The 27962-nt window shown below is 45.6% G+C and overlaps 1 protein-coding gene across 4 annotated transcripts in view; it reads left to right on the plus strand.

Moving 5' to 3' along the window:
* Positions 1-18891: 18891 nt before the first annotated feature.
* tfcp2 (transcription factor CP2) overlaps positions 18892-27962 on the plus strand; it is a 122218-nt gene continuing 113147 nt past the window's right edge. For 2 of the 4 annotated variants that reach the window (XM_085972618.1, XM_085972619.1), the window contains exon 1: positions 18892-19283. In XM_085972618.1, coding sequence (XP_085828744.1) covers positions 19162-19283 — 122 coding nt within the window. In that variant the 5' untranslated portion in view covers positions 18892-19161. The remainder of the gene's footprint in view (positions 19284-27962) is intronic. The other 2 variants (XM_085972616.1, XM_085972617.1) reach the window with 1 other exon arrangement.

Here is a 27962-nt window from a genome sequence, read left to right on the forward strand (position 1 = left end):
CAGAAAGATACGTTTAGACTGGCACTCCATTCAGGCACTGACGGTGACCAGTAAGAAAAAAAACAATGATGACATCATACCTGAACGATTAAAAGACATCTTGGCCAACGCCAAAGAAGTGTTTCAAGAGAAACTAGGAACCTTGAAAGGCATCACCGCCTCAATAAAAGTGGAAGATGCAGCAATTCCCAAATTTTTTAAGGCAAGACCGGTGCCATACGCAATTCGTCCAGCAGTTGAGGCAGAGCTGGAGAATTTGGAAAAGGCAGGCGTATTATCCAAAATGGATTGGAGCGAGTGGGCAACACCCATCGTTCCAGTCATGAAAAAAGCATTGAATAATGATAAATCTGAAGAACAGAGAAAAATTCGCATCTGTGGAGACTTCAAGGTGACTGTAAACCCGGTCCTTCACACAGTACAGTATCCTCTTCCGAGGATAGAAGATATTTTCGCCTCACTATCCGGAGGGAAACGTTTCACGAAAATTGACTTGGCACAGGCATATCTACAGATGGAGGTTGAGGAGGCCTCTAAAAAGTATCTCACGATAAACACACACAAAGGCCTGTACCAGTCCAATCGACTGGTTTTTGGAGTAGCATCAGCTCCAGCTATCTGGCAAAGAGCTATGGAGCAAGTCCTGCAAGGGATTCCGGGGACTCAATGCTACCTAGACGACATCCTTGTAACAGGAGAAAACGACAACGAGCACCTTGCCAATTTGGAGCAGGTGCTCACTCGGCTGAAAGAACGGGGCCTACGAGCAAATCGCCCCAAGTGCGAATTTTTCCAAAATCAGATATATTGTGGCCACATAATTAATAATGAAGGGTTGCATAAATCACCTGAAAAAATTGAAGCGGTCATAAAAGCCCCAGCACCTGAAAATGTTTCACAATTAAGGTCGTTCCTGGGATTAATAAATTACTATCATAAATTTTTACCGAACTTATCAACTCTTCTACACCCTCTTAATGAACTTCTACAAACAGGAGTGATTTGGAAATGGAACGAAGACTGTAAACGTGCCTTCCATAAATGCAAAGACTTAATCACATCCGAAGAAGTTTTGGCTCATTACAACCCATCACTGCCAATCAGACTGGCGTGCGATGCATCCCCTTACGGCATAGGAGCAGTATTATCCCATAAATTCCCTGATGGCTCAGAACGGCCGATAGCTTTTGCGTCACGCTCGTTAAACTCAGCTGAGCGTAACTATGCCCAAATCGACAGGGAAGCACTCTGCCTGGTATGGGGAGTGAAGAAATTCAACCATTACCTACACGGACAAAAATTTACCTTGTTGACTGACCATCAACCCCTCATCTCCATATTCAACCCTAAAAAGGGTGTTCCCATTATGACAGCACAAAGGCTACAGAGGTGGTCCCTTTTTCTAGGGGCACACCAATACAACATAGAATACAAAGGATCAAGACAGCATGGAAATGCTGACGGTTTATTGCGCCTACCGTTGCCAACGGTAGAAGAGGCACCTACAGAAGACCCAGTAGAGATGTTCCACTCTACCATAGTGGAATGTCTACCAGTAACAAATTCTGCCATTGAAAGGGAGACGAGAAATGACCCGACTCTCTCACGGGTCTACGATTTAACAGTGAAGGGATGGCCAGCACATGGCGAACCACTGTTGCCAGCATTCTCGCAAAGAAGAGAACAGCTGTCAGTGTGCCGAGGAACCTTGACGTGTGGATCCAGAGTGGTGATTCCGCCCAAACTCCAGGATAAAGTGCTAAAGGAGCTTCACGAGGGGCATCTGGGTGGAGTGAAAATGAAGAACCTAGCTAGGGCGTTTGTATGGTGGCCAGGTATCGATGGAGACATCGAAGAAATGACCAAGAGCTGCCTAGGATGCCAGAAGGTCCAAAACACTCCACCACAAGCCCCTCTACATCCATGGGAGTGGCCCTCATCTCCCTGGCAAAGGGTGCACATCGACTTTGCTGGTCCATTTATGGACTCAATGTTCTTAATCGCGGTTGATGCACACTCCAAGTGGCCGGAGGTAATAAAGATGTCCTCCACCACCACGGAAAAAACCATCACAGTATTAAGGACCATATTTGCCAGGAATGGGCTGCCTGAACAGATATGTTCTGATAATGGACTGCAATTTGTGTCCGAAGAATTCAGAAAGTTCTTAAAAAACAATGGGGTTAAGCACTACACGTCCGCCCCATACCATCCCGCCACCAATGGATTGGCTGAAAGGTTTGTCCAGACCTTCAAGAAGGCCATAAAGGCCATGGGTAATGAAGACATAAAACTTCAGCACAAGGTGGATAACTTCTTATTTGCATACAGGAATGCAACACATATGGTTACCAACCAAACTCCCGCCATGATGTTCTTCAATAGAAACCTAAGATGCCGGCTGGATTTGGTCAAGCCCAACATCAGAAGGGACGTGGAGAACCGGCAGTTTCAAGGCATGAATGAAAGGCCAACTAGAACCTTCCAGATAGGTCAACAAGTTTTGGCCCGGGACTACCGTACCGAGAAATGGCAGCCTGGAACTATCTGCACACGACTAGGACCACTGATGTATACCGTGGACATCGGAGAAAGCATAATAAGGCGCCATGCTGACCAAATCATAAAGTCATCCGAAAAGGGACAACCTACACCACAACTCTATACGTCTAACGATGAAATAGAGATACCCATATCTACCTCCGATCCGGTGATACTGGAACCCAATGAACCCGACACTGGCATTCAAGCCGAATCAGCCTTGCCAAAAGAACCTACTACACCACCAGAAACTACTACACCCCCGAGGCGTTATCCGGACCGAGTCAGGAAGCCTCCTGAGAGACTGACTTATAATTAATTAACTACAGCAATGTGTATATTATTTTTCTTATAACATGTAATTAATAATTACTTAAAATATGATGTACTGGTTAGCTAAAAGGGGAGGAATTGTCGTGTATGTGCCTTTAAGAGCCCCAGGTGTGCTGTAATGCCGGTAATTGCCACTCGGGCTATATAAGCCTGTATATTGTGTATATCCGTTAGAACCCCGCCCAGACTTTGCTTAGTAAACACCTATGAACCAACTCCTGTCTTCAGTGTCTTTATCAACACACGGACACTACAGTTGGTAAGAACTTGTGGTAGTAGTTTACCAGCCCGAGGAACGACCTCAGTTGTGACACATTTTCCGGTGCTGGAGCCTTGACTACTGCCTCAATCTTGTCAGGGGACTTATGTAACCCCTCTTCATCGATGACGTGGCCACAATACGAGATCCGTTTCTGGAAAAACTCGCACTTGTGGCGATTAGCTCGTAGCCCATACTCCTTTAATCTGGTGAGCACCTTCTCCAAGTTGGCGAGGTGATCACTGTCATTTTCGCCTGTGACCAAGATGTCGTCCAAATAACACTGGGTCCCTGGAATCCTTTGCAGGACCTGATCCTTCGCCCTTTGCCAGATAGCCGTTGCTGAGGCTACTCCGAACACCAGCCGGTTGATAGAGACCTTTATGAGTGTTAATCGTAAGGTATTGTTTCGAAGCTTCTTCTACCTCCATTTGCAAGTACGCCTGGGCTAGATCAATTTTGGTGAAGCGTTTACCTCCAGATAGCGAGGCAAAAATATCCTCAATTCGTGGAAGCGGATATTGTACCGTGTGAAGGACTGGGTTCACTGTCACCTTAAAATCCCCACAGATGCGGACCTTCTTTGGCTCCCCAGGCGTATTACTCAACGACCTCTTCATTACAGGAACGATGGGTGTAGCCCACTCGCTCCAGTCCACTTTGGACAGTACTCCTGAACGTTTCAACCCTTCCAGCTCTGCTTCAACAGCTGGTCTGATCGCATAAGGCACTGGTCTGGCCTTAAGAAACTTTGGGCTTGCATTTTCCTCTATTTTAATCATTGCTGTTATGCCTTTTAGTGTTCCTAGTCCCTCCTGGAACACTTCTTTTGCGTCAGTTAGCATTTTTGACAGTCGTCCAGGTGTGACGTCATCATCCTTTTTGGCCTCAACCTTCAGTGCCTGTATGGAATGCCAATCTAATTGTATCTTCCGGATCCATTCACGTCCTAGCAGTGGTGGTCCTCCATCTGGCAATACATATATATCCATTTTAGGTATTTCCTGCCCTTTATATATCACTTTCACCATTATTTTTCCTTTGAGGTAGACTTTTTGCCCCGTGTACGTCTTCAAGACAATCTCTGTAGCTGTCAAGGGTATATGTGAAAATAGCCGCTTGTAGTCCCTTTGATTTATGACTGTTAGGGCTGATCCTGTGTCCAATTCCATTTTCACTTGGACTCCGTCTATCTTGCGTGTAACCCAGATAGTCTGGTGATCCTCCATTTCGGTTACCTTATGTAGTTTCAGACAACCCAGCTCCTTGCTTCTGGAGTCTGTCACTTTTCTGTTCGTCTGAACCACTGTCCATCACCTGGTGTACCTTTTTGTACTTCTCCTGTGGAGATTTCTTACTGTTAGTTTTCTTCCCAGACCTGCAGACTCTTGCTATGTGTCCTGCTTTCCCACACTGTCTGCACACTTGGTCCTTGAACCAACAATCTTTCTGGTCATGTGTTGTTCTGCCGCAGCGATAGCACTTCCCTGTTCCATGGGACATTTCATTGGTGCCATATTCTTGCGGTCTCCGTTGTATCTCTGCAGCGCCCCTTGCGGCTGCTTCGTGTGATACTGCCATACTGAAAGCTTTGCCCAGCGTAAGATCCTTTTCTGATAGAAGCCGTTTCTGGGTTCCTTCACTTTGTTGCCCACACACAAACTTGTCCCTTAACATATCTGCTAGTCCCGCTCCAAACTGGCAGTGTGTCGATAGCTTGCGCAGTTCCATTAGGTACTCAGCATTGCTTTCATCTTTGTGTTGGTTCCTTTTATGGAACTTAAATCGTTCTGCTATCAGCAGCGGTGTGGGGTTTAAGTGGTCCTGTAGGATTTCTACTATGCTTTCGAAATTCTTGTTCACCGGCTTCTCTGGGGTTATTAGATTTCGCAGTAACCCATAAGTTTTTGCACCCATGGAATTTAACAAAACCAGTGCTTTATTAACATCTGGCACTTCATTCGCCCTGCAGTACACCTCAATACGTTCCACATATGTCGCCCAATCTTCGACTTCATTGTCGAACGTAGAGATACTGCCACTCTTCGGCATCCCTGGGTGTGAGTTAACTGTCAAAAATGGCGTCTCCCGCGCTTCCCCTTCTTCTCCACTGGCACAAAATGGCGTCTCCCGCGCTTTCCTTCCTTCCCGCGCTCGCCCTTCTTCTCCGCTGCGGCTTCTAAAAATGGCGTCTCCCGCGCTCTTCCTTCTTCTCCGCGGCTCAATGGCGTCTCCCGCGCTCTCCCTTCTTCTCCCCGCGGACCCTGTTCAGCCCGTGAGCCCTGGCTGTGCTCTGCGCGTTCTTTTTTTTAAAAAATTTTCCGACGCCGCTCTGTCTTGAACCCGGCTGTTTCTTTACCCTCTCTCTCTCAGGTTTGTTTTCTTTTTCTCGACGCCGCTCGGTGTTCAACCCCCGGCTGCGCCCTGCGCGCTTCACCCTCTGTCTTACCCCGTCGACGCTGCTCGGCTTTCTCTCCGCCGTCGGTCGGCTCCAGCCGCCGCTGCTCGGGAAGGGTCTGCGCTGGACCTGTCGTCAGTCTCTTGCTGAACATCGTGGCTGGGGAACCAAGCCCGGCTCTCCACAGCCTCCCCTGCGATGTTCACTCTCTGCCTGACGACTGGGCGGTTGCTCGTGGTCGACGCCCGTGTTCCTGGCCTCGACTTTTTTTTTGTTGCAGGTAGATTCGAATCGACACTCGTCGCCACTGTTAGATCCGTGATTCTGAGGATATGCTGTTATTCAATAATCACACGGATGCTGTAAATTAACAATAAACAGGTCTTTACTGGAGGAGGGTAGTCTCAAGACTGGGGGTACAGAGGCATGCGCAAAGCTTATATACAGGTGTGGTCACTGCCGGTACTACAGTATACAGGAGCTGTAAAAGTAGTTCTGACTTAAAGGCACATACACGACAACTCAGACTGCAGGAGAACAATAAAACAGGTATTTACTGAACAGGGAGTAATTCAAGACTGAAATACAGAAGCCTGCTATGGCTTTATATACAGGGGTGGTCACTGCTGGTACTGCAGTATAGAATCAGTTCTCTTAAAGGCACATACACAACAATGAATGGTGTCAAAATAACAAAGGATGAGGCTGAAGGAGACGGAGGAGACTCAGTCGAGTCGATACTCAACGTGTCCAACCAAAAGAGAGCAGCAATCAACAAAGCCAATAGGATTGTGACCTAGAGTAGAAACAGTAGAATACAGGTCAGGGGAAGCAGTGATCAACCTGTACATGGCTCTGGTCAGACTGCACCTTGAGTACTGTGTCCGGTTCTGTTTGATGAGAAACAAGGGAGATATTCAAGCACTGGAGGCAGTGCAGAGAAGGGCCAATCCCTTAGTGCCAGAGGGACGACTGAGAGACTTAGGGGGAAAAATTCAGTTGGTTTCCGCCTCCCGTTAGTGCCTTAAGAGGGTGCCAAGTGGGGCGCAAAGCAACTAGCGCCCGGGCGTGGCAATATCTGCGCCTCTCGCGAAATTAACTAGATATTTTGCGGCGGCGCTAAATACTACTGCCACGGTCTCCTGTGCCGGCAGATTGTGACGTCAGTCGAGTGCGCAATGCCCCGGTAGCGCCCCGGACCGGATATTGAGTGGCGCCCCCTGCCTTACCGCCTGCTGCTAGCAACGACAGGTTGAAGGGTGCATTCTGCAGTCAGAAAGGGACTGGGGGAGCGCTATTTAAAGGCGACCACTTCCTGCCTTTTTTTGTTGGTGACATTTTTGCACCATGCATTCTGAGAGAGAGAGAGACTTCTGGAGTTTAGGGTACTGAGCAGCACTTTGCAGGTTCATTTTGATTTGACCTTCCTTGCATCGATTTAGAAGAGACTGTGGGGGCTGCACTGTGAGCTCTTTCCCTGGGTCTCTCCATTGTTCTCTCCAGCAGATTGGATGTACAGGTCTCTCCAGGCCGAGATTCAAGGCTGCAATGAGCAGGGTGTGGATGGAGAGCAAGATCGACCCTCCCCTTTAAGAACTGGCTGGCGCCAGTGTGACTGTGTTCCATTGCTGACTGACATCACATGAGCTTCGTCAGCGCTCTGAGGTAGCGCCTCACTCCTCGGCCTTAGCGCCTTAAGACAGGTGTGTAGCACCTGATTTAGCGCTCCAATCACCTCCAGGGGCGATAAAAGCCAAGTTTGCTGTCGGAGGCGATAATTAGCACCAGGCGCTAAACTTTGCGCACGGCCGATAATGGCACCCCAAACGGGGCGATACCGAATTTCTCCCCTTAGGCTTTTCAGCAATGGAAAGGAAGCATCTGTGAGGTCATCATACAGAGGTATATAGGATAGTAAATGGTATGGAAAAGATTAATACAGAATATTATCTTAAATTAATACAGTGGGTGACACAGGTTCAAGCTAGTGAAAGGTAACTTCAGGACATAGAAACATAGAAGATAGGAGCAGGAGTAGGCCATTCGGCCCTTCGAGCCTGCTCCGCCATTCAATGAGATCATGGCTGATCATCCAAATTCAGTACCCTGTCCCTGCCTTCTCCCCATATCCTTGATCCCTTTAGCCTTAAGAAATATATCCAACTCTTTCTTGAATATATTTAATGAACTGGCCTTCACCGCCCTCTGTGGCAGAGAATTCCACAGGTTCACCACTCTCTGGGTGAAGAAATTCCTCCTCATTTCAGTCCTAAATGGCTTACCCCTTATCCTTAGACTGTGACCCCTGGTTCTGGACTCCCCAACCATCGGGAACATCCTTCCAGCATCTAGTCTGTCCAGGCCTGACAGAATTTTATAGGTTTCGATGAGATCCCCTCTCAATCTTCTAAACTCCAGTGAGTATAAGCCCAATCGACACAATCTCTCCTCATACGTCATTCCTGCCATCCCAGGTATCAGCCTGGTGAATCTTCGCTGCACTCCTTCCATGGCAAGAACGTCCTTCCTCAGATAAGGCGACCAAAACTGCACACAATACTCAAGGTGCGGTCTCACCAAGGCCCTGTACAACTGTAGCAAGACATCCTTGTTCCTGTACTCGAACCCTCTCGCTACGAAGGCCAACATACCATTTGCCTTCTTAACCGCCTGCTGCACCTGCATGCTTACCTTCAGCAACTGGTGCACAAGAACACCCAGGTCTCTTTGCACTTCCCCTTCTCCCAATCTATTGCCATTCAAATAACAATCTGCCTTCCTGTTTTTGCCACCAAAGTGGATAACCTCACATTTATCCACATTATAGTGCATTTGCCATGTTTCTGCCCAATCACCTAACCTGTCCAAATCGTACTGGGGTTTCATGACCTCCTCCTCACAGCATACCCTCCCACCCAGCTTTGTGTCGTCTGCAAATTTGGAGATATTACATCCAATTCCCTCGTCCAGATCATTAATATATATTGTGAACAGCTGGGGTCCTAGGACCGATCCTTGCGGTACCCCACTAGTCACTGCCTGCCACTCGGAAAACGACCCGTTTATTCCAACTCTTTGCTTTCTGTCCGCCAACCAGTTCTCTATCCAAGTCAATACCTTGCCCCCAATCCCATGTGCCTTAATTTTGCACACTAATCTCTTATGCGGGACCTTATCGAAAGCCTTCTGAAAGTCCAAATACACCACATCCACTGGTTGTCCCTTATCTATTTTACCAGTTACATCCTCAAAAAATTCCAGTAGGTTAGTCAAGCATGATTTACCTTTTGTAAATCCATGTTGACTTTGTCCGATCCTGTCACTGCTTTCCAAGTGCTCTGCTATTACATCTTTTATAATGGGCTCTAGCATTTTCCCCACTACCGATGTCAGGCTTACCAGTCTATAATTCCCCGCTTTTTCTCTGCCACCTTTTTTGAATAGTGGGGTAACATTAGCTACCCTCCAATCCATGGGTACTGTTCCAGAGTCTGTTGAGTTCTGGAAGATGACCAGCAATGCATCTACTATTTCTAGGGCCACTTCCTTAAGTACCCTGGGATGTGGATTATCAGGCCCTGGGGATTTATCGGCCTTCAGTCCCATCAATTTTCCTAACACCATTTCCCTACAAATACTGATTTCTTTCAGTTCCACCCTTTCATCAGACCCTATGTTCCCCGACATTTCTGGGAGGTTATTTGTGTCCTCCTTTGTGAAGACAGAACCAAAATATGTATTTAGTTGGTCTGCCATTTCTTTGTTCCCCATTATAAATTCCCCTGATTCTGACTGTAAGGGACCTACGCTTGACCTCACCAATCTTTTTCTCTTCACATATCTATAAAAGCTTTTACAGTCAGTTTTTATGTTCCCTGAAAGCTTACTCTCATATTCTATTTTCCCTTTCTTAATTAATCCCTTTGTCCTCCTTTGTTGAATCCTAAACTGCTCCCAATCCTCAGGATTATTGCTTTTTCTGGCCAATTTATATGTCCTCTCCTTGGATCTTATGCTATCCCTAATTTCCCTTGTTAGCCACGGTTGAGTCACCTTTTTTGTTTTATTTTTATGCCAAACTGATATCAGGAGGTTCTTCTTCACACAGAGAGTGAGCAACACTTGGAATGGATATCCAGGCAGATTGGTGAAGGTGAAAACCCTGGAATCGTTTAATAAGCAACTAGATGCCGCAATGAGGCGAGGTGAGAGAAGTGTAAGCTTGTTTTAAGATGGATGGATTAAAATAGGCTGAATGGCCTTCCTCAATTGTATATATCTTGTGACTACAAGCTGAGTGTTTAATCAAAAAGTGCAAAGTGTACAAACTTATTATTGCTAAAGGCACATGTAGCAAAAAGATTATTGATATTATTCTATACTTTTGGAATAAAAGATTCAACTTAACAGTATTTGAGAGAAAAAGCAAGTTTAAAACTGAAGTTTGCTGGTAATGACTGAAAATTGCTAAATGCCAAATGATGAAATGATCGAATGTGCTTTGAATAAAAACTGCTGGGACAGCCTGTCGGTGGCACACATTTCTCTGTTCCTGGAAGCCAGACAAGTTAATGTATGAAAAGCTGATCCAGAAATTGTGAATGGAGTGAGTTATTTTTGGTACAATTGTATTCCTAGCACATGTTGACACACTGCCCTAAGAACACAGGGACCGTCGGGGATAAGAAAAGGCCATTCGGTCCATCCAAGTTCATCCCTTAATAAATGAACTCCCCCATTACATCATTTCATTGCATTTTAAATAACCCAAATATCTTGCTTCTAGTACATTGCTTGGTAAATTGTTGGCAACATTTCTCACTCGTTGATATCTGTTCTAAATGTACTGTGCACTAATTTCCATTTATACTCTCTGGTGCTACTTTCTTGGCATGCTTTGAAGTTATAATCTGAGTTTATTTTATCCGTACCATTTAATATTTTATATACTTCAATGGGATGCCCTTAACTGCCATCTCCTTTCTAATGCAAGTATTGTGCATTTTACATGGCATGGTAACCAAAATGAATACAGTATTTGAAGTGTCGTCTAACCAGTACAGTACATTGTAAAGCCTTAGCATAACCGCTGTGCACTTGTACCTTCTTGTTCTGGCTATACAACTTAAAATTCTATTTGCTTTTTAAAAAATTGCTTTTCCATATTGTCCAGGCATAGAAAGGCACCTGGGACAGCACTTTCAATGTCTCCCTGTGCTAATTCAATTCCATTCATTCTATACTTTTTTCTTTTTTTATACTTAATTCCCACATATTTTTCAACATTTATGTAATCTTTAAACTTGACTTCCAGTTACATCGTGATCAGGGTGGTAGCCTAATCAGGGAACTCCAGACCCCAGCATCGCTCTCTGAAAATTCCACGTCCTCTGCATTGTAAATTGCCTCTCCGGTCCCAAACAGTGGGTTGTGTCCACCCGACAGGTATCATCTCCACACGATAGGCCTGCACTCTCAAGGTATTGCTTATCCCTCCCCATCTTTCTCTAGGGCAATCTGCAGCCCTTTGGTTTTTAGTAAATTCAAACCTTAGCTTTATTCTCCATTGTCTTTACAACAAGGGATGCTTGTGATGTGAGGTGGATTGTGAGTGCTTGGGAGAGGGTAAACTGGTTGACAGTTGACACTGCTGATGGGTGTCTGAGCCTGCGGTGTTGACCTGTCTTTTTCTCTTTTCTCAAAACCACTGTGTCAGCATTTTCTGTTTTAATGTCGGAACTGCTGCATTTGCAGCATTTTGCCCTCTCTCCATTTCCTCCATTTTGTCATTGCCTTGTGGGCCTCTCTTTTCACCCGCCGCTATTTGCACATTTTTTGTCCTTCTTACATCTCTCCCTCAACTCACTGGATGATCTTTTATTCATCACTCATCTAACAGTTTTCTATTAAGCAATATGCAGGTCATTCAATCCATGAACTCAGTGGTTGGTGTATTTGTTGATTCATGGCCCTATTAAAATATTGAAATCCCTGTTTAGGTGGTCCGTGCCCACATTTTATAGCTTCAGGCGAGGATCCACCCACAATGCGAGCCTCACCCATAAAAATTGGGCATACTGGAATGTTTGGGAGAAGGTAAGTGATGAACCAAGTGCGTAGTGAGTTTTATTACGAGTATAAAGCAAGGCTTTAATCAACTTGTTTCAGAACATGGAGGTCTAGTTGTACTTCACTAGTTCCTGTCTTACAAAATGTCCCTGGCAAGCTGGGCCCACGCCCGAGTATTTATACTCCTTGGACGGCGCCACCAGCTGGCCGTCCAGCGTTATTTCATGAGTCGTTTCTTCATGATGATAAGATTTATAACAGTAAGTATTTCACTTTTTTGCATTTTGATGGGTCCATTAGTTAGTTTTCTGGAAAGACCTCCATTTATTGCATTTTTGTTTCCCCCCCCACCCCCCAACATTATTTTCACGTACTGCTGGCTTTGACATGGGAACTTACAAAGGTGAGGATGGGAATTCCTTGGGAGGTTCCAAATGTGCTGCATAATTGAAATGAAGAAAAGTTCCTGAGGGGTCAAAAAATGGAAGTGCAACCCCCCTGAAGCAATATGGCCACACCTATCACTCCCCCAGGACTTGCACCTGGAGATGTCACAGGCGTCCTGTCCTCACAGTCTCCGCTTCACATGACATGTGTGCGGATCATCTGCTGCCCAATGATCCGCACACAGCACCTGCATCAGGAACGGGTTTTCCTGTCGACGTGAAGGTTGCCACAGCATTAAGTTTCCATGCCACTGCAGGAGACATCTGCCACATCAGTGCACCACGTGTCAGGGAAGTGACAACTGCTATATTTGAAATGGGCAACACCTCCATTGCTTTTCCTGTGGACAGGTTGCACAGCTTTCACTGGATGGCAGAGTTCGCTCGAGTGCCAAGAGTTGAACCTGGTATCTATATGGGCATCAAAGCTCTTCACATCAAGTCCTCGACCTTCATGAATAGAAAGGGGTACCATTCAATAAATGTTTATGTGGTATCTCACCCCAGAAACATTTTTCACATCAGTGCCTGTTATCCAGATAGTAGTCATGATATCTTCATTATGCGGCACCCAAAATTCCCGTATTATTTTAAGTCAGGATCACAGCTTGCATGTCGTCGTGAAGCAGGCGGAGGATAGTGACAAACTTTTGAGGGCAGCCGAATTTGAGGAGGACACTCCATAATCCCTCACGGTTGACAGTGTCGAAGGCCTTTGTGAGATCAAAGAAGGCCATGTAGAGTGGTTGGTGCTGTTCCCTGCATTTCTCTTATAATTGACGTGCGGTGAAGATCATGTCCATTGTGCCCCTTAGTGGGCGGAATCCGCATTGCGACTCTGGGAGGAGCTCTTCGGCCACTGGGAGAAGGCGATTGAGGAGGATTCTTGCGATGACTTTCCCTGTGGCAGATAGCAGGGAAACTCCTCTGTAATTACCGCAATCGGACTTGTCACCTTTCTTGAAGATGGTCACAATTACGGCATCTCTGAGATCCCCTGGCATGCTCTCCTCCTTCCGGATAAATGAGTTCATGAATTCGCGCCTGTAGTGCTTCTCCACCATGCTTTAGTGCCTCGGCGGGGATTCCATCTGCTCCCAAAACAAGCGCTCTACTCGGAGCTCCGGCACGGCAAGAGAGCCCCAGGTGGGCAGAGGAAACGCTTCAAGGACACCCTCAAAGCCTCCTTGAAAAAGTGTAACATCCCCACCGACACCTGGGAATCCCTGGCCCAAGACCGCACAAAGTGGAGGAGAAGCATCCGGGAAGGCGCTGAACACCTCGAGTCTCTTCGCTGGGAGCAAGCGGAAGCCAAGCGCAAACAGCGGAAGGAGCGCATGTCAACCCAAGCACCCCACCCACCCGCCCCTTCAACCACCGTCTGCCCCACCTGTGACAGAGACTGTAGGTCCCGCATTGGACTCATCAGTCACCTGAGAACTCATTTTTAATGTGGAAGCAAGTCATCCTCGGTCCCGAGGGACTGCCTAAGAAGGAGAATTATTTTAAACAGAAGAAACATTGGATGGATAGCCCTTAAATGATATGGGTTACTCTCTGCATCCATGGCTGCTGGCCCCTCAAGAAAGCCCCTAACAGCTGAGAAGCATTCTGGCCTGGATGCTTCAGTATCTGTTTGCAATTCCTCAGCTGCCACCTCCACCTCCACCTTCAAGAAAAGTATGACATGCAGCTTAGGCAGAATGAAAGAGTGTTTGCAACAGGGCAATGCTTGCAATGGTGCCTCCCAAAGAGTCCAGTAATTCCCGTAAGGTTTGTGCCACAGTTGATTGGCCTCAAAGTGTTAGAAAAATCAACTACCTTTTCCTTACTTCTGGTACCAACGCACGTCTTCCTTATTGGCAGCCAGGTACAAGGGACCTGAGTGCATTGACTTGGTCAGCAACCTATGTCTATGCACTTGTGCTTTCACTAGAGGTTGCCCTTCAGCCCCAATAGGGCCACCCTCTTTTGCAGCAGGACCTCCAACTCTTTAGCACCAAAGGGACAAATGTTGCTTATAATGTCCCCACTGCGCTATTGTGAACAATTAGGTAACTTTTCTGTCACCACCACAATTTCCCCTTTTATGGCTAAACCTTTATAAATGACTGGTTAGGCCTCAGTTAAAGTATTGTGTCCAATTCTGGGCACCTCTTGACCCCTCCACTGTCTGTAAATTTTCTGACTGTTTGTCCGACATCCAGTACTGGATGAGCAGAAAATTCCTCCAACTAAATATTGGGAAGACTGAGGCCATTGTCTTCGGTCCCCGCCACAAACTCCGGTCCCTAGCTGCCGACTCCATCCCTCTCCCTGGCAACTGTCTGAGGCTGAACCAGACCCTTCGCAACCTTGGTGTCGTATTTGACCCCGAGATCAGCTTCCGACCAAATATCTGTGCCATCACTAAGACCTCCGTAACATCGCCCAACTCTGCCTCAGCTCAGCTGCTGCTGCTGAAACCCCCATCCTTGCCTTTGTTACCTTTAGACTTGACTATTCCAATCCTCTCATGGCTGGCCTCCCATCTTCCACCCTCCATAAACTTGAGCTCATCCAAAACTCTGCTGCCCCGTGTCCTAACTCGCACCAAGTCCCGCTCACCCATCACCCCTGTGCTCGGTGACCTACATTGGCTCCTGGTGAAGCAATGCCTCGATTTTAAAATTCTTATCTTTGTTTTCAAATCCCTCCATGGCCTCGCCCCTCCCTATCTCTGTAACCTCCTACAACCCTCCGAGATCTCTGCGCTCCTCCAATTCTGGCCTCTTGAGCATCCCTGATTATAATCACTCCACCATTGGCGGCCGTGCTTTCAGCTGCCTGGGCCCCAAGCTCTGGAATTCCCTCCCTAAACCTCTCTGCCTCTCTCTCCTCCTTTAAGACGCTCCTTAAAACCTATCTCTTTGACCAAGCTGCCCTAACATCTCCTTTTGGTGTCAAATTTTGTTTGATAACGCTCCTGTGAAGCGCCTTGCGACGTTTTACTACATTAAAGGTGCTATATAAATGCAAGTTGTTGTTGTATCACACTTTAGGAAGGATGTCAAGGTCTTGGAGAGGGTGCAGAAGAGATTTACTAGAATGGTACCAGGGATGAGGAACTTCAGTGATGTGGAGAGACTGGAGAAGCTGGGATTGTTCTCCTTAGAGCAGAGAAGGTTAAGAGGAGATTTACTAAAATGGTACCGGGGATGAGGGACTTCAGTGATGTGGAGAGACTGGAGAAGCTGGGATTGTTCTCCTTAGAGCAGAGAAGGTTAAGAGGAGATTTACTAGAATGGTACCAGGGATGAGGGACGTCAGTGATGTGGAGAGACTGGAGAAGCTGGGATTGTTCTCCTTAGAGCAGAGAAGGTTAAGGGGAGATTGACCAGAATGGTACCAGGGATGAGGGACTTCAGTGATGTGGAGAGACTGGAGAAGCTGGGATTGTTCTCCTTAGAGCAGAGAAGATTAAAGGAAGATTTGATAGAGGTGTTCAAAATGATGAATGGTTTTGATAGAGTAAATAAGGAGAAACTGTTTCCAGTGGCTGGGAGGTCAGTAACCAGAGGACACAGATTGAAGATAATTGGCAAAAGAACCAGGGGAGATGAGGAGACATTTTTTTGTTGCACTGAGTTGTTGTGATCTGGAATGCGCTGCCTGAAAGGGTGGTGGAGGCAGATTTAATAGTAACTTTCAAACAGGAATTAGATAAATACTGGAAGGGGAGAAAATTGCAGGCCTATGAGGAAAGAGCGGGGGAGTGGGACAAATTGGATAGATCTTTCAAAAGGCCAAATGGCCTCGTTTTGTGCTGTATGTTTCTATAACTGCAGCTCTTTAAGAAATGCTCCCTCATTGGATTTAGGGTCCTTAACCAAGTGTTATACAAGCCAGGCTCTGTAAGCAACCTTTTCCTGTGCTTGTAGCCTATACAAATAGGGAGCAGGACTTATATTGTGAAATTTGACACTTTGCTGTGCCAATGTAAATATTTACTGTATGTGACCTGGAAGGAATGTTAACATTCCACATCACTGACCAGAGTATGTACATTGTTTTCCAGCTTTATAAGTTACAAACAAAATGTGCATTTATATAACAATGTTCACCTCTACAGGAGATTCCAAAGCGCTTCACAGCCAATGAATTACTTTTGAAGTATAGTCACTGTTGTTTTGTAGGGAAATGTGGAGCCAATTTGCGCACAGCAAGATCCCATAAACAGCAATAAGATAAATTTGCTCTTATTTAAATAGTGCCACGGGATCTTTTAAGTCCACCCGAACAGTCGGACGCGGGCTCAGTTTAATGTCTCGTATGAAAGACAGCACCTCCGACAACCTCTGATCGCTTCAGTTCTTCCAATGTTGTAAATAACAACAGAAAATGCTGGAAAAGCTCAGCAGGTCAGGCAACATCCGTGGAGAGAGAAACAGAGTCGACGTTTCAGGTCGAACCCTTCTTCAAAACTGGAAAGAAAAGAAACTAGATCGAAGGCAGGGCTGCGATCGGACAAAAGAATACAAGAAACAAAAGAAGTAAAAGAGATTAGAAGCCAGACGAGATGGTAATAGGCTGAGATTAGGTGTAAAGTGTACTGGCAGGGCAAGAGATAGCTGCCAGGTGTGAGAGCGAAACAAAAGGAAGGGGGGGGGGGGGGAAAGAAGTGGAAAAATTACAAGAAAAAATGAAATAGGGGCCGAGCTTATGATCTGAAATTGTTGAACTCGATATTGAGTCCGGAAGGCTGTAAAGTGCCTAATCGGAAGATGAGGTGCTGTTCCTCGAGTTTACGTTGAGCTTCCGTGGAACAATACAAGAGGCCAAGGACGGTGAGGTCCGAGTGGGAATGGAGCGTTGAATTAAAATGACAGGCGACCGGAAGCTCGGGGTCACCCTTACGGACTGAACGGAGGTGTTCCGCAAAGCGGGCACCCAATCTGCGTTTGGTCTCCCCAATGTAGAGGAGACCGCATCGTGAGCAGCGAATACAGTATACTAGATTGCGAGAAGTACAAGTAAATCGCTGTTTCACCTGGAAGGGGTGTTTGGGGCCCTGGACAGTGGGAAGGGGGGAGGTATAGTGGCAGGTGTTACATCTCCTCCGCTTGCACGGGAAGGTGCCAGGTGAAGGGGAAGGGCTGTTTGGGGTGATAGAGGAGTGGACTAGGGTGTCTCAGAGGGAGCGGTCCCTGCGGAATGCTGAGAGGGGAGGGGAAGATGCGTTTGGTGGTGGGATCACTTTTGGAGGTAGCGGAAATGGCGGAGGATGATCCGTTGAATGTGGAGGCTGGTGGGGTGAAAGGTGAGGACAAGGGGAACCCTATCGTGGTTCCGGGAGGGAGGGGCAGGGGTGAGGGCAGAAGTGCGGGAGATAGAACGGACACGGTCGAGGGCTGTGTCAATCACGGTAAAGGGGTGTTTGGGGCCCTGGACCTCTGCTCATCTAGCTGTCGTGAATTTCATACTTAACCAGTAACTTTAAAATGTCTATGCAGCTATAATAGAATTTTAATACGTTTTCCACAGACCTGTATTGATTTTTCAGTACAATTTTTTTTTAAACATAGGGGGAGAAATTCAGTATCGCCCCGTTTGGGGCGGTAACCTTTGAAAGCTGGGAAACTTAGTGCCAGGCGCTAATGATTCCCAGCTTTAAAAAAATTGGGTTTTAGTGCTCCAGGAAAGAAGTGGAGCGCTAAATCAAGTACTCCACTTCCTTCCTGGAGGGCTAAAGGACGCAGGCGGGGCGGTGGTGGTGCAGCGCTGCCGCGTTCCGAGGCTCATTCCCTCCCTTAAAGGGAAGAGCCATCACTACAGGCTCTGCATTGGGACCAGTTAGCTGGTCCCCAATGGCGGCCGCGATCCGGCTCGATGCATTCCAGCAGAGTGCCGGGCTGATCGATCGCGGCCCAGGAGAAGTAAAAAACATTGAACAAAATCTTTTCAGAAATGTAGGTACTTACCTCAGCAACCTCCCCTTTAACTTTCGCCCCCGTAGTGCCCGGCTTTCCGATCAACGCCTCCTGCAGCTGTCGGTGTCATCGCCCGGCGACAGAACTGAAGTTCTGAATGACATCTTACTGCCGCAAACTTCTCACCGAAGTTCGCGGGAGTTGTTCATCTCGCCACGCCCAGGCGGTAAGTTATTGCCCCCGAGGGCGCTAACGGGAGGCGCTAAGGCACCGATTTTCACCCCCATGTTTTTTATGTTTTAGTGTTGGCACCTAGAGCAAATAAATACTTTTGAATAGGTGGCGAGGATGCCTCATCAATCATTGTGGATATTTACTAGGTTCACCTGTCTGTCAGCACTGTGGCTCTTATTGCACATGCATATGATGCCTCAGTCCTGCTCCCCGAATGTTGCAGACAAGTTGGCACCTGTGTCTTATAATAACTAGCTGGAAAATGCACAAGTGGGCATCAGGTGGGAATAGGTTGTGGCTGTTTCGTCTACCAGCACTCACTGTCTGGGCTCACAGATGAAGAATGGTCACTTGGGAAAGGTACCAGGGGGGAGCAATCAGCAAAGGTGGAACACACCCCAGCAAGGAGTTAAAACATCTTGGGAGAAAATTAGTGCAAAACAGGTGGAGAGGGAATCCCATGAGTTTGGCTTTTTACCTGTTGTGAATACTCTACCATTAAGCTAAATTGTTGAATTAAAAAAACAACCTCTTCGTCGCGCGTCACAGTAACTTGATCGCGGCGAATAAGCCCCGCCCTTTCGCGCGGACTGATAGGTGGGTTCTCAAATGACGCCGCGCGGAGCAAGGATTCCCGGCGCCGATTGGTCAGCGGAGGCTGATTGACAGCAAGCCACCCGTCAATCAGATTAGAGTGTCTCTCCAAAAGGTCCCAGCGGCGCCATCTTTGATGGGAAGGATATGGCGCGAGCTTGAGCTGTCTCGGTGTCCGAGTGTGGGACAGGACGGCTTCCTCTGGCCTCCGTCGCCTTTTGTGTGGTTTTGAGTTGAAATTTCCCTGTTTTATTTAGTCTCGCGCTCTGTGAAAAGTTTATTATTTTGAGCGCGCACCCCCTCCCAACACCCGAGGAGCGCGCTGAGTGCATATTTATTATTTCGCTTACGGGCTGCTCGCCTTTCTTGACTGCGGCGATGGCCTGGGCGCTGAAGATGCCGATGCCGGATGAGGTGATTGAATCCGGGCTGGTGCAGGATTTCGACGCCAGTTTGTCAGGGATCGGCCAGGAGTTGGGGGCAGGAGCCTACAGTATGAGGTATTTGCTTTTATTTCTATATAATATACACACACAGGTTTTAAAAAGCAACGTTTAAAATAACAAGTGTACTGCCCTCCTTTAGTGTTGTTTCCCATCGATGCTAACCTCGATTTTACACAGGTAGCGAGTCCTGGCCACAACCTAATGCAGAACTCTAAACCCATTGAAACTTAAACTCCTATCACCAACATGCAAGCTATGTCGACCTTGTTGGTAATATGCGTTGGTTTTAAACATTGAATCTTTTGTCTCATGTTCTTCTGTTCCCCTGAAGGCTCAGTTAGTAATTCTCTCCCCTCCCCCCTGCATCTCTTGTGAAATTACTGGTGAGGTTTTTCTACATTAAAGGTGCTACATAAATGCAAGTTGTTGCACTACCTCGTGTGCTAATGGGCCATGCATCCAAGCCAGCTCCCAGGTTCTATTCCTGGTCTGCACCGAGTTCGCTGATCTTGGGCCAGCGTTGCCATCTGAGGATTGGAATTGGTTTCAGCGGCCCCTGGGCGAGGGAGGGTTGCCTCTGCTCCTACCCGTTATCCAGTAACCTCCGCTGGGAAAAAAAATGTCTGGGTTATGGCAGTATAGACAGTATCTGGTTGAGATTGCCCCTCCATGATAAAATAATGTACCAAAACTCACTGTATAAGTTTATGCATTAAGAATTGCCACTTGGGGGAGGTGTTGGGATTTGCTGGTGATCACAGAGCCATGTTCTCGTATAAGTGGCCATATTATGGGGGAGACGTAAATACCATTTCTACTGCAATGTAGGGAAAATATCATTCACGTTCACCAGATTTAAATTGCTTTGAAACGATGGGTGTGAAGCTTGTAGAATTTTACAGTATATCTGATTTCAATTATTACAATTATTGAAATGAATGCTGGTGATCTGGATTTAAGTCTGCTGTTCCTCCAACTACAGCAGTCTTAACATGGTAGTAGTGTGAATTCATCTCATTGTTTCACTTATTCCTGTATAACTTGGGTTTCCATTTTTCAAAATCCAAATTGACTTTATTTTGATTCTAATGCTTTTGTTTACACTGAGATCTGGTCTCTGAATCTCACTACTGGAGTATCAGGGTATTGCACTATTTGAGATTTAGCAAAGTACTGTCCTGTTGAGTCTTTACTGTACAAGTACTTCAGCCAACCTCCTGTGTGGTACTGCATACATCGTTATGTGGATGTGATTACATAAAATTCTGGGTGTCATTTTTTTTCTGTCTTGCATTCACCAGCTTAAACTCTGGCACTTTTTGATGGTTTTTCTGATCTAACTTCTTTCCTCACACTAAATGCCTTCTGTATTGTCCCTTAATAGTTTTATACGGGAATTTACTGTTCTGCATAAAAGGTCCTTTTTAGGCTTGCTATTTATATATTCAAATTAATTTGTGTGGAGATTGGTTCATGTGCTGCAGTTGTAAAATGCCTTGTAGGGTTTAGAGACTCCTCCTAAATGCATGTTAAACTACATCAATCTGAAGTTGTCCAAATGAATGGGCCTCTGTCTATTCAAACTAAATCACTTTTTTTTATATTGGGTTTGGCGCGGTGCTGGTGTAGCTGACTCCTGACATGAGGGTCTCGTGCAACAGCCCCAGAGCGCAAACGTTGGATTCGCTAAGCCCTGAATACCTTTTTTTACTCTGGTGTTGCTGCCAGCTGTGGGATTCACGTGAACCTGCGGCACTAGCACCCCACTAAACCCAATCACTATCCTTCACTCAGTAGCCGTTGAGCATCAGTGCACATTGGCAGTAAGTGCTAAATTTCAAGAGGCATAGAATACAAGAGCAGGGTGGTTATACTTGAATTGCATAAAACACTAGTTAGGCCACAGCTAGAGTATTGCGTGCAGTTCTGGTCACCACATTATAGGAAAGATGTGATTGCACTCGAGGGTTCAGAGCTGTATAAAATTGAGGGGCTGAGATAGTGGATAAGAAAGTAAGAAATAGGAGCAGAAGTAGGCCATTCGGCCCTTCGAGCCTGCTCTGCCATTCAATGAGATCATGGCTGATCTTCTGCCTCAACTCCATTCACCGGCCCTATCGCCATATCCCTTGATGCCCTTACTAGTCAGAAATCTATTGACTTCTGTTTTGAATATACCCAATGACTGAGCCTCCACAGCCCTCTGGGGTAGAGAATTCCAAAAGTTCATCACCTGTGTGAAGAAATTTCTTCTCGTCTCAGTCCTGAATGGTCTAGCGTTTATCCTGAGGCTGTGGCCCCTGGTTCTAGACTCCCCAGCCAAGGGAAACATTCTCCCAGCATCCACCCTATCAAGCCCTGTAATAATTTTTTATGCTTCAATGAGATCCCCTCTCATTCTTCTGAATTCAAGAGAATACAGGCCTAGTTTACTCAATCTCTTCTCATACGACAGTCCCGCCATCCCAGGAATCAATCTCGTGAACCTTCGTTGCACTCCCTCTATGGCAAGTATATCCTTCCTTAGGTAAGGAGACCAAAATTGTATACAGTGCTCCAGGTGTGGTCTCACCAGGGCCCTGTATAATTGGAGTAAGACTTCTTTATTCCTGTACTCAAATCCTCTTGTAATGAAGACCAGCATACCATTTGCCTTCCAAATGGCTTGCTGCACCTGCACATTCATTTTGTGACTCATGTACAAGGACACCCAGGTCCCTTTGAGCATCTGCATTCCCCAATCTTTCACCATTTAGGAAATACTCTGCCTTTCTGTTTTTTCTACCAAGTGGAGAACTTCATATTTATCCACATTAGAAACATAGAAGATAGGAGCAGGAGTAGGCCATTCGGCCCCTCGAGCCTGCTCCGCCATTCAATGAGATCATGGCTGATCATCCAAATTCAGTACCCTGTCCTGTCCCTGCCTTCTCCCCATATCCCTTGATCCCTTTAGCCTTAAGAAATATATCTAACTCCTTCTTGAATAAATTTAATGAATTGGCTTTAACTGCCTTCTGTAGTAGAGAATTCCACAGGTTCAACACTGGGTGAAGAAATTCCTCATCTCAGTCCTAAATGGCTTACCCCTTAACCTTAGACTGTGACCCCTGGTTCTGGACTCCCCTGCCATCGGGAACATCCTTCCTGCATCTAGTCTGTCTAGTCATGTTAGAATTTTATAAGTTTCAATGAGACTCCCCCTCATTCTTCTAAACTCTAGTGAATATAAGCCCAATCGACCCAATCTCTCCTCGTACGTCATTCCTGCCATCCCAGGTATCAGCCTGGTGAATCTTCGCTGCACTCCCTCCATGGCAAGAACATCCTTCCTCAGATAAGGTGACCAAAACTGCACACAATACTCAAGGTGTGGTCTCACCAAGGCCCTGTACAACTGCAGCAACACATCCTTGCTCCTGTACTCGAATCCTCTCACCTATGAAGGCCAACATACCATTTGCCTTCTTAACCGCCTGCTGCGCCTGCATGCTTACCTTCAGCGACTGGTGCACAAGGACACCCAAGTCTCGTTGCACTTCCCCTTCTCCCAATCTATTGCCGTTCAGATAATAATCTGCCTTCCTGTTTTTGCCACCAAAGTGGATAACCTCGCATTTATCCACATTATACTGCATCGGCCCAATCACCCAACCTGTCCAAATCATACTGGAGCTTCTCTGCATCCTCCTCACAGCACACACGCCCACCCAGCTTTGTGTCGTCTGCAAACTTGGAGATATTACATCTAGTTCCCTCATCTAGATCATTAATATATATTGTGAATAGCTGGGTTCCTAGGACCGATCCCTGCGGTACCCCACTAGTCACTGCCTGCCACTCGGAAAAAGACCCGTTTATTCCAACTCTTTGCTTCCTGTCTGCCAACCAGTTCTCTATCCAAGTCAGCCTTGCCCTCGATCCCATGTGCCTTAACTTTACACGCTAATCTCTTGTGTGGGACCTTATCGAAAGCCTTCTGAAAGTCCAAATACACCACATCCACTGGTTCTCCCTTATCTATTCTACCAGTTACATCCTCAAAAAAATTCCAGTAGATTAGTCAAGCACAATTTACCTTTTGTAAATCCATGTTGACTTTGTCCGATCCTGTCGCTCTTTTTCCAAGTGCTCTGCTATTACATCAGTTATAATGGACTCTAGCATTTTCCCCACTACCGATGTCAGGCTTACCAGTCTATAATTCCCCGTTTTCTCTCTACCACCTTTTTTGAATAGTGGGGTAACATTAGCTAACCTCTAATCCATGGGAACGGTTCCAGAGTCTATAGAATTTTGGAAGATGACCAGCAATGCATCAACTATTTCTAGGGCCACTTCCTTAAGTACCCTAGGATGTAGATTATCAGGCCCTGGGGATTTATCGGCCTTCAATCCCGTCAATTTCCCTAACACCATTTCCCCTACAAATACTGATTTCATTCAGTTCCTCCCTCTCATTAGACCCTATGTTCCCCGACATCTCTGGGAGGCTATTTGTGTCCTCCTTTGTGAAGACAGAACCAAAGTATGTATTTAATTGGTCTTCCATTTCTTCGTTCCCCATTATAAATTCCCCTGATTCTGACTGCAAGGGACCTACGCTTGACTTCACCAATCTTTTCTCTTCACATATCTATAAAAGCTTTTACAGTCAGTTTTTATGTTCCCTGAAAGCTTACACTCATACTCTATTTTCCCCCTCTTAATTAATCCCTTTGTCCTCCTTTGCTGAATCCTAAACTGCTCCCAATCCTCGGGTTTACTGCTTTTTCTGGCCAATTTATATGTCCTCTCCTTGGATCTTATGCTATCCCTAATTTCCCTTGTTAGCCACGGTTGAGTCACCACCTTTGTTTTATTTTTATGCCAAACAGGGATGAACCAATTCTGTAGTTCATCCATGCGATCTTTGAATATTTGCCATTGCCTATCCACCGTCAACCCTTTGAGTAACATTTCCCAATCAATCCTACCCAACTCGCGCCTCATACCATCGTAGTTTCCTTTATTTAAATTCAGGACCATAGTCTCTGAGTCAACTAATTCACTCTCCATCTTAATGAAGAATTCGATCATATTGTGATCGCTCCGCCCCAAGGGGCCTCGCACAACAAGATTGCTAATTAATCCTTTCTCATTACATAATACCCAGTCTAAGATGGCCTGGTCTCTAGTTGGTTCCTTGACATATTGGTCCAGGAAACCATCCTGTATACACTCCAAGAATTTCTCCTCCACAGTATTGTTACTAATTTGGTTAGCCCAATCTATATGTAGATTAAAGTCACCCATGATAACTGCTGTGCCCTTATTGCACGCGTCTCTAATTTCTTGTTTAATGCCATCCCCAACCTCCGCATTACTGTTTGGGGGGGTCTGTATACCACTCCCACTTGTGTTTTCTGCCCCTTTGGTATTTCTCAGTTCTACCCATACAGATTCCACTTCAGAGCTAATATCCTTCCTTACAATTGTGTTAATCCCCTCTTTAACCAGCAATGCTACCCCACCTCCTTTTTCCTTTTTTCCTGTCTTTCCTGATTATTGAATACCCCTGGATGTTGAGTTCCCAGCCTTGGTCACCCTGGAGCCATGTTTCCGTAATCCCAATCATATCATATCCGTTTACCTCTATTTGCGCAGCTAATTCATCCACCTTATTACGAATGCTCCTCTCATTAAAACACACAGCCTTCAGGCTTGTTTTTTTAACACTCTTAGAATGATTATTTACCGTGACCATGTTTGATTTAAACTCTTGATTTCTCTGACTGCCACCTTTGCTTTTCTCCTTCATGTCTTTTGCTTCTATCCTTGTTTCCCTTTCCTCTGTCTCCCTGCTCAGGTTCCCAACCCTCTGCCATGTTCTCGCCCACTCACTGAGCCTGTCGAGATCCCCTTGAAGCCTCTTCGCAACTGCCACCTAGCTTTGTGTCATCAGCAAATTTGGAAATGTTACATTTAGTCCCCTCATCCAAATCATTGATCTAGATTGTGAATAGCTGGGGCCCAAGCACCGATGCTTGCAGTACCCCACTAGTCACAGCCTGCCATCCTGAAAAAGACCAGTTTATCCGTACTCTTTGTTTTCTGTCTGTTAACTAATTCTCAATCCATGTTAGTATATTACCCCCAATCCCATGTGCCCTAATTTTGTTCACCAACCTCTTGTGTGGGACCTTATCGAAGGCCTTCTGAAAATCCAAATACAGGAAACTTTTTTTTATCTGGTATGGACGGGACCGACGTGGTGCCGGTTCATCAAAAATTCCGGATAACCGAACGCTATAGTAAAAGATACGGAGCTGAGAGCTCTGTATAAAGCAACAAACCCTGTGCTTCAGAACAATGGGCACAAGTTGCAAGCGTCTCTGTAGCTTAGCAACAGCTGCAGCTACACCCTTGCACAGCAACAAATGGAGTATAAAAAGTAATAAAAGCTACCTGAACTTACTCCTGAATTTTGCCGGTTAACCGAGATTTCCGGTTATTTACGTGCCGGTTAATCGAATGTTTCCTGTACACCACATCTACCGGTTCCCTTTTGTCTATTTCACTAGTTACATCCTCAAAGAACTCCAATCGGTTTGTTAAACAGGATTTCCCTTTCATAAATCCATGTTGACTCTGCCCAATCTTACTATTAGTTTCTAAGTGCCCAGTTATTGCATCCTTTATAATAGATTCCAGCATTTTCCCAACTACTGATGAGGCTAACAGGTCTGTTCCCTGTTTTCTCTCTCCCTCCTTTCTTAAATAGCGGCGTTATTGCTATCCTCCAATCTGCAGGAACCGTTCCAGAATCTATAGAATTTTGGAAGATGACAACCAATGCATCCACTATCCCAATGGCCACCTCTTTCAAAACCCTAGGATGCAGGTCATCTGGTCCTTGGGATTTATTGCCTTTTAGTCCCATTAATTTTGCTAGTACTGTTGTTTTTTTTTTTTTTTTACTAATAATCTCCGAGTTCCTCATTCTCGCCACACCCTTGGTTTTCTCGTATTTCTGGGAGGTTTTTTGTCTTCCTCCGTGAAGACAGAAACCAAGTATTTAATTTCCCAGCCATTTCCTCATTCCCCATTATAAATTCTCCCGTCTGACTGTAAAGGACCTACATTTACCTTCACCAGTCTTTTCCTTTTCACATACCTATTGAAGTTTTTACAATCCGTTTTTATATTTTTTGCTAGTTTGTGCTCGTATTCCATTTTCCCTTTATCAATTTCTTGGTCCCCCTTTGCTGATTTCTAAAAAGATCCCAATCCTCAGGGATTGCTAAGGGGAATCGGCAGGACCTATTCCCCTTAGCAGAGAGGTCGATAACCAGAGGGTATAGATTGAAAGTAATTGGTAGAAGGATTTGTGGGGAGTTGAAGAGAACCGTTTTCACCCAGAGGGTGGTGGGGGGGTCTGGAACTCGCTGCCTGAAAGGGTGGTTGAGGCAGAGACCCTCATCGCATTTAAAGTGGGGGGGGGGGAATTGATTTAATTACACTCTACACATTCCCAGTGCAGTTGTTCCCAAATGTACTACAACTGGATATTTTATATTCAATCTGTAATTACCGCAGTAGACAAAAAGCAACTTGCGTCTTCCCTATACTTTAAAGACCAATTTCAGTAGTTTATATACGGTTTAAAAAAAACCCATAAGAATCCTTTTCCACATGTGCTTCCTTCTACTCTTTGACCGTACATATGTTCGCACAGAGGTGCTTGCAAATTCCACAAGTGTATATATAAACATTAATTCTTTCCTCTTCCCCTTCTCTCACTTTCCTCCCCCCCCCCCCCCCCCCAAAGAAATACTGTTAAAAGATTGTCAAAGAAAACTTCACCTGTGTCACAATTTTGAGCTGCATGTTTGTCAACATTTAGCATTGAAAATCCATATGTAATCATAATGGCAAAACTCTATCTAAATCTAGATCCTGCGAATGGTACAGCACCGAAGGAGACCATTCAGCCCATCGTGCTCGTGCTGGCTCTTTGGTAGAGCAATCCAATTAACCCCCTGCTCTTTGCCCATAGCCCTGTGGGGTTTTTTTCATGTATTTATCCAGTTCTCATTTGAATGTCAATCTTGAATCTGCTTCCACCACTTTTTCAGGCAGTGCGTTCCAGATCACCACAAGTTTCCTCATGTCGCCTCTTGTTCTTTTGCCACCAGTTTGTTGCTAAACCAATTGAATCACTCGCACATCTTTTCCCCATTTAGTAACATTTCTAATGTCCAAAATAAAACACAATTAAAAAAAATATATATATCTATCTATATTCCACAATAATTAACTTTACTCGCTGAATTATCTTTTAATACCTTCACTACAAGGCCGAGGCAGTCTCGGAAGCTTTGGCTTCAAATGCATATTTTGCCTCTGACTGGAGAGAACTTTTAATCATATCTGTGAACTCTTGAGCGTGTGCAGACTGTGCCAGCACACAATCTGGTCATCAATGTGACTTGACGGGTAGAAAGGTACATCTCCTCATCCTGTAAGAATTCTGATTTTTCCACAAGACTTTGAAAGAATTTAATAAAAAAAAAAAAAAAAAAAACTCTCCTGGACCACTAAGCTAAAGGAATTTTTTAAATATTTAAAAACTTGGAAACTGCGTAAGCTTAATTGAGTATTTTGAGATAATTTATGTTCATGAAATTAAGACTAAGTTGCCAAATTGACTGCTCTAAAGAGTAAAATTTCCACCCCTGGCGTGTATAAGTG

The sequence above is a fragment of the Somniosus microcephalus genome, chromosome 33 (assembly GCF_052327205.1).
Source record: "Somniosus microcephalus isolate GS21.2 chromosome 33, FLI_Smic_1.0, whole genome shotgun sequence".
NCBI lineage: Eukaryota > Metazoa > Chordata > Chondrichthyes > Squaliformes > Somniosidae > Somniosus > Somniosus microcephalus.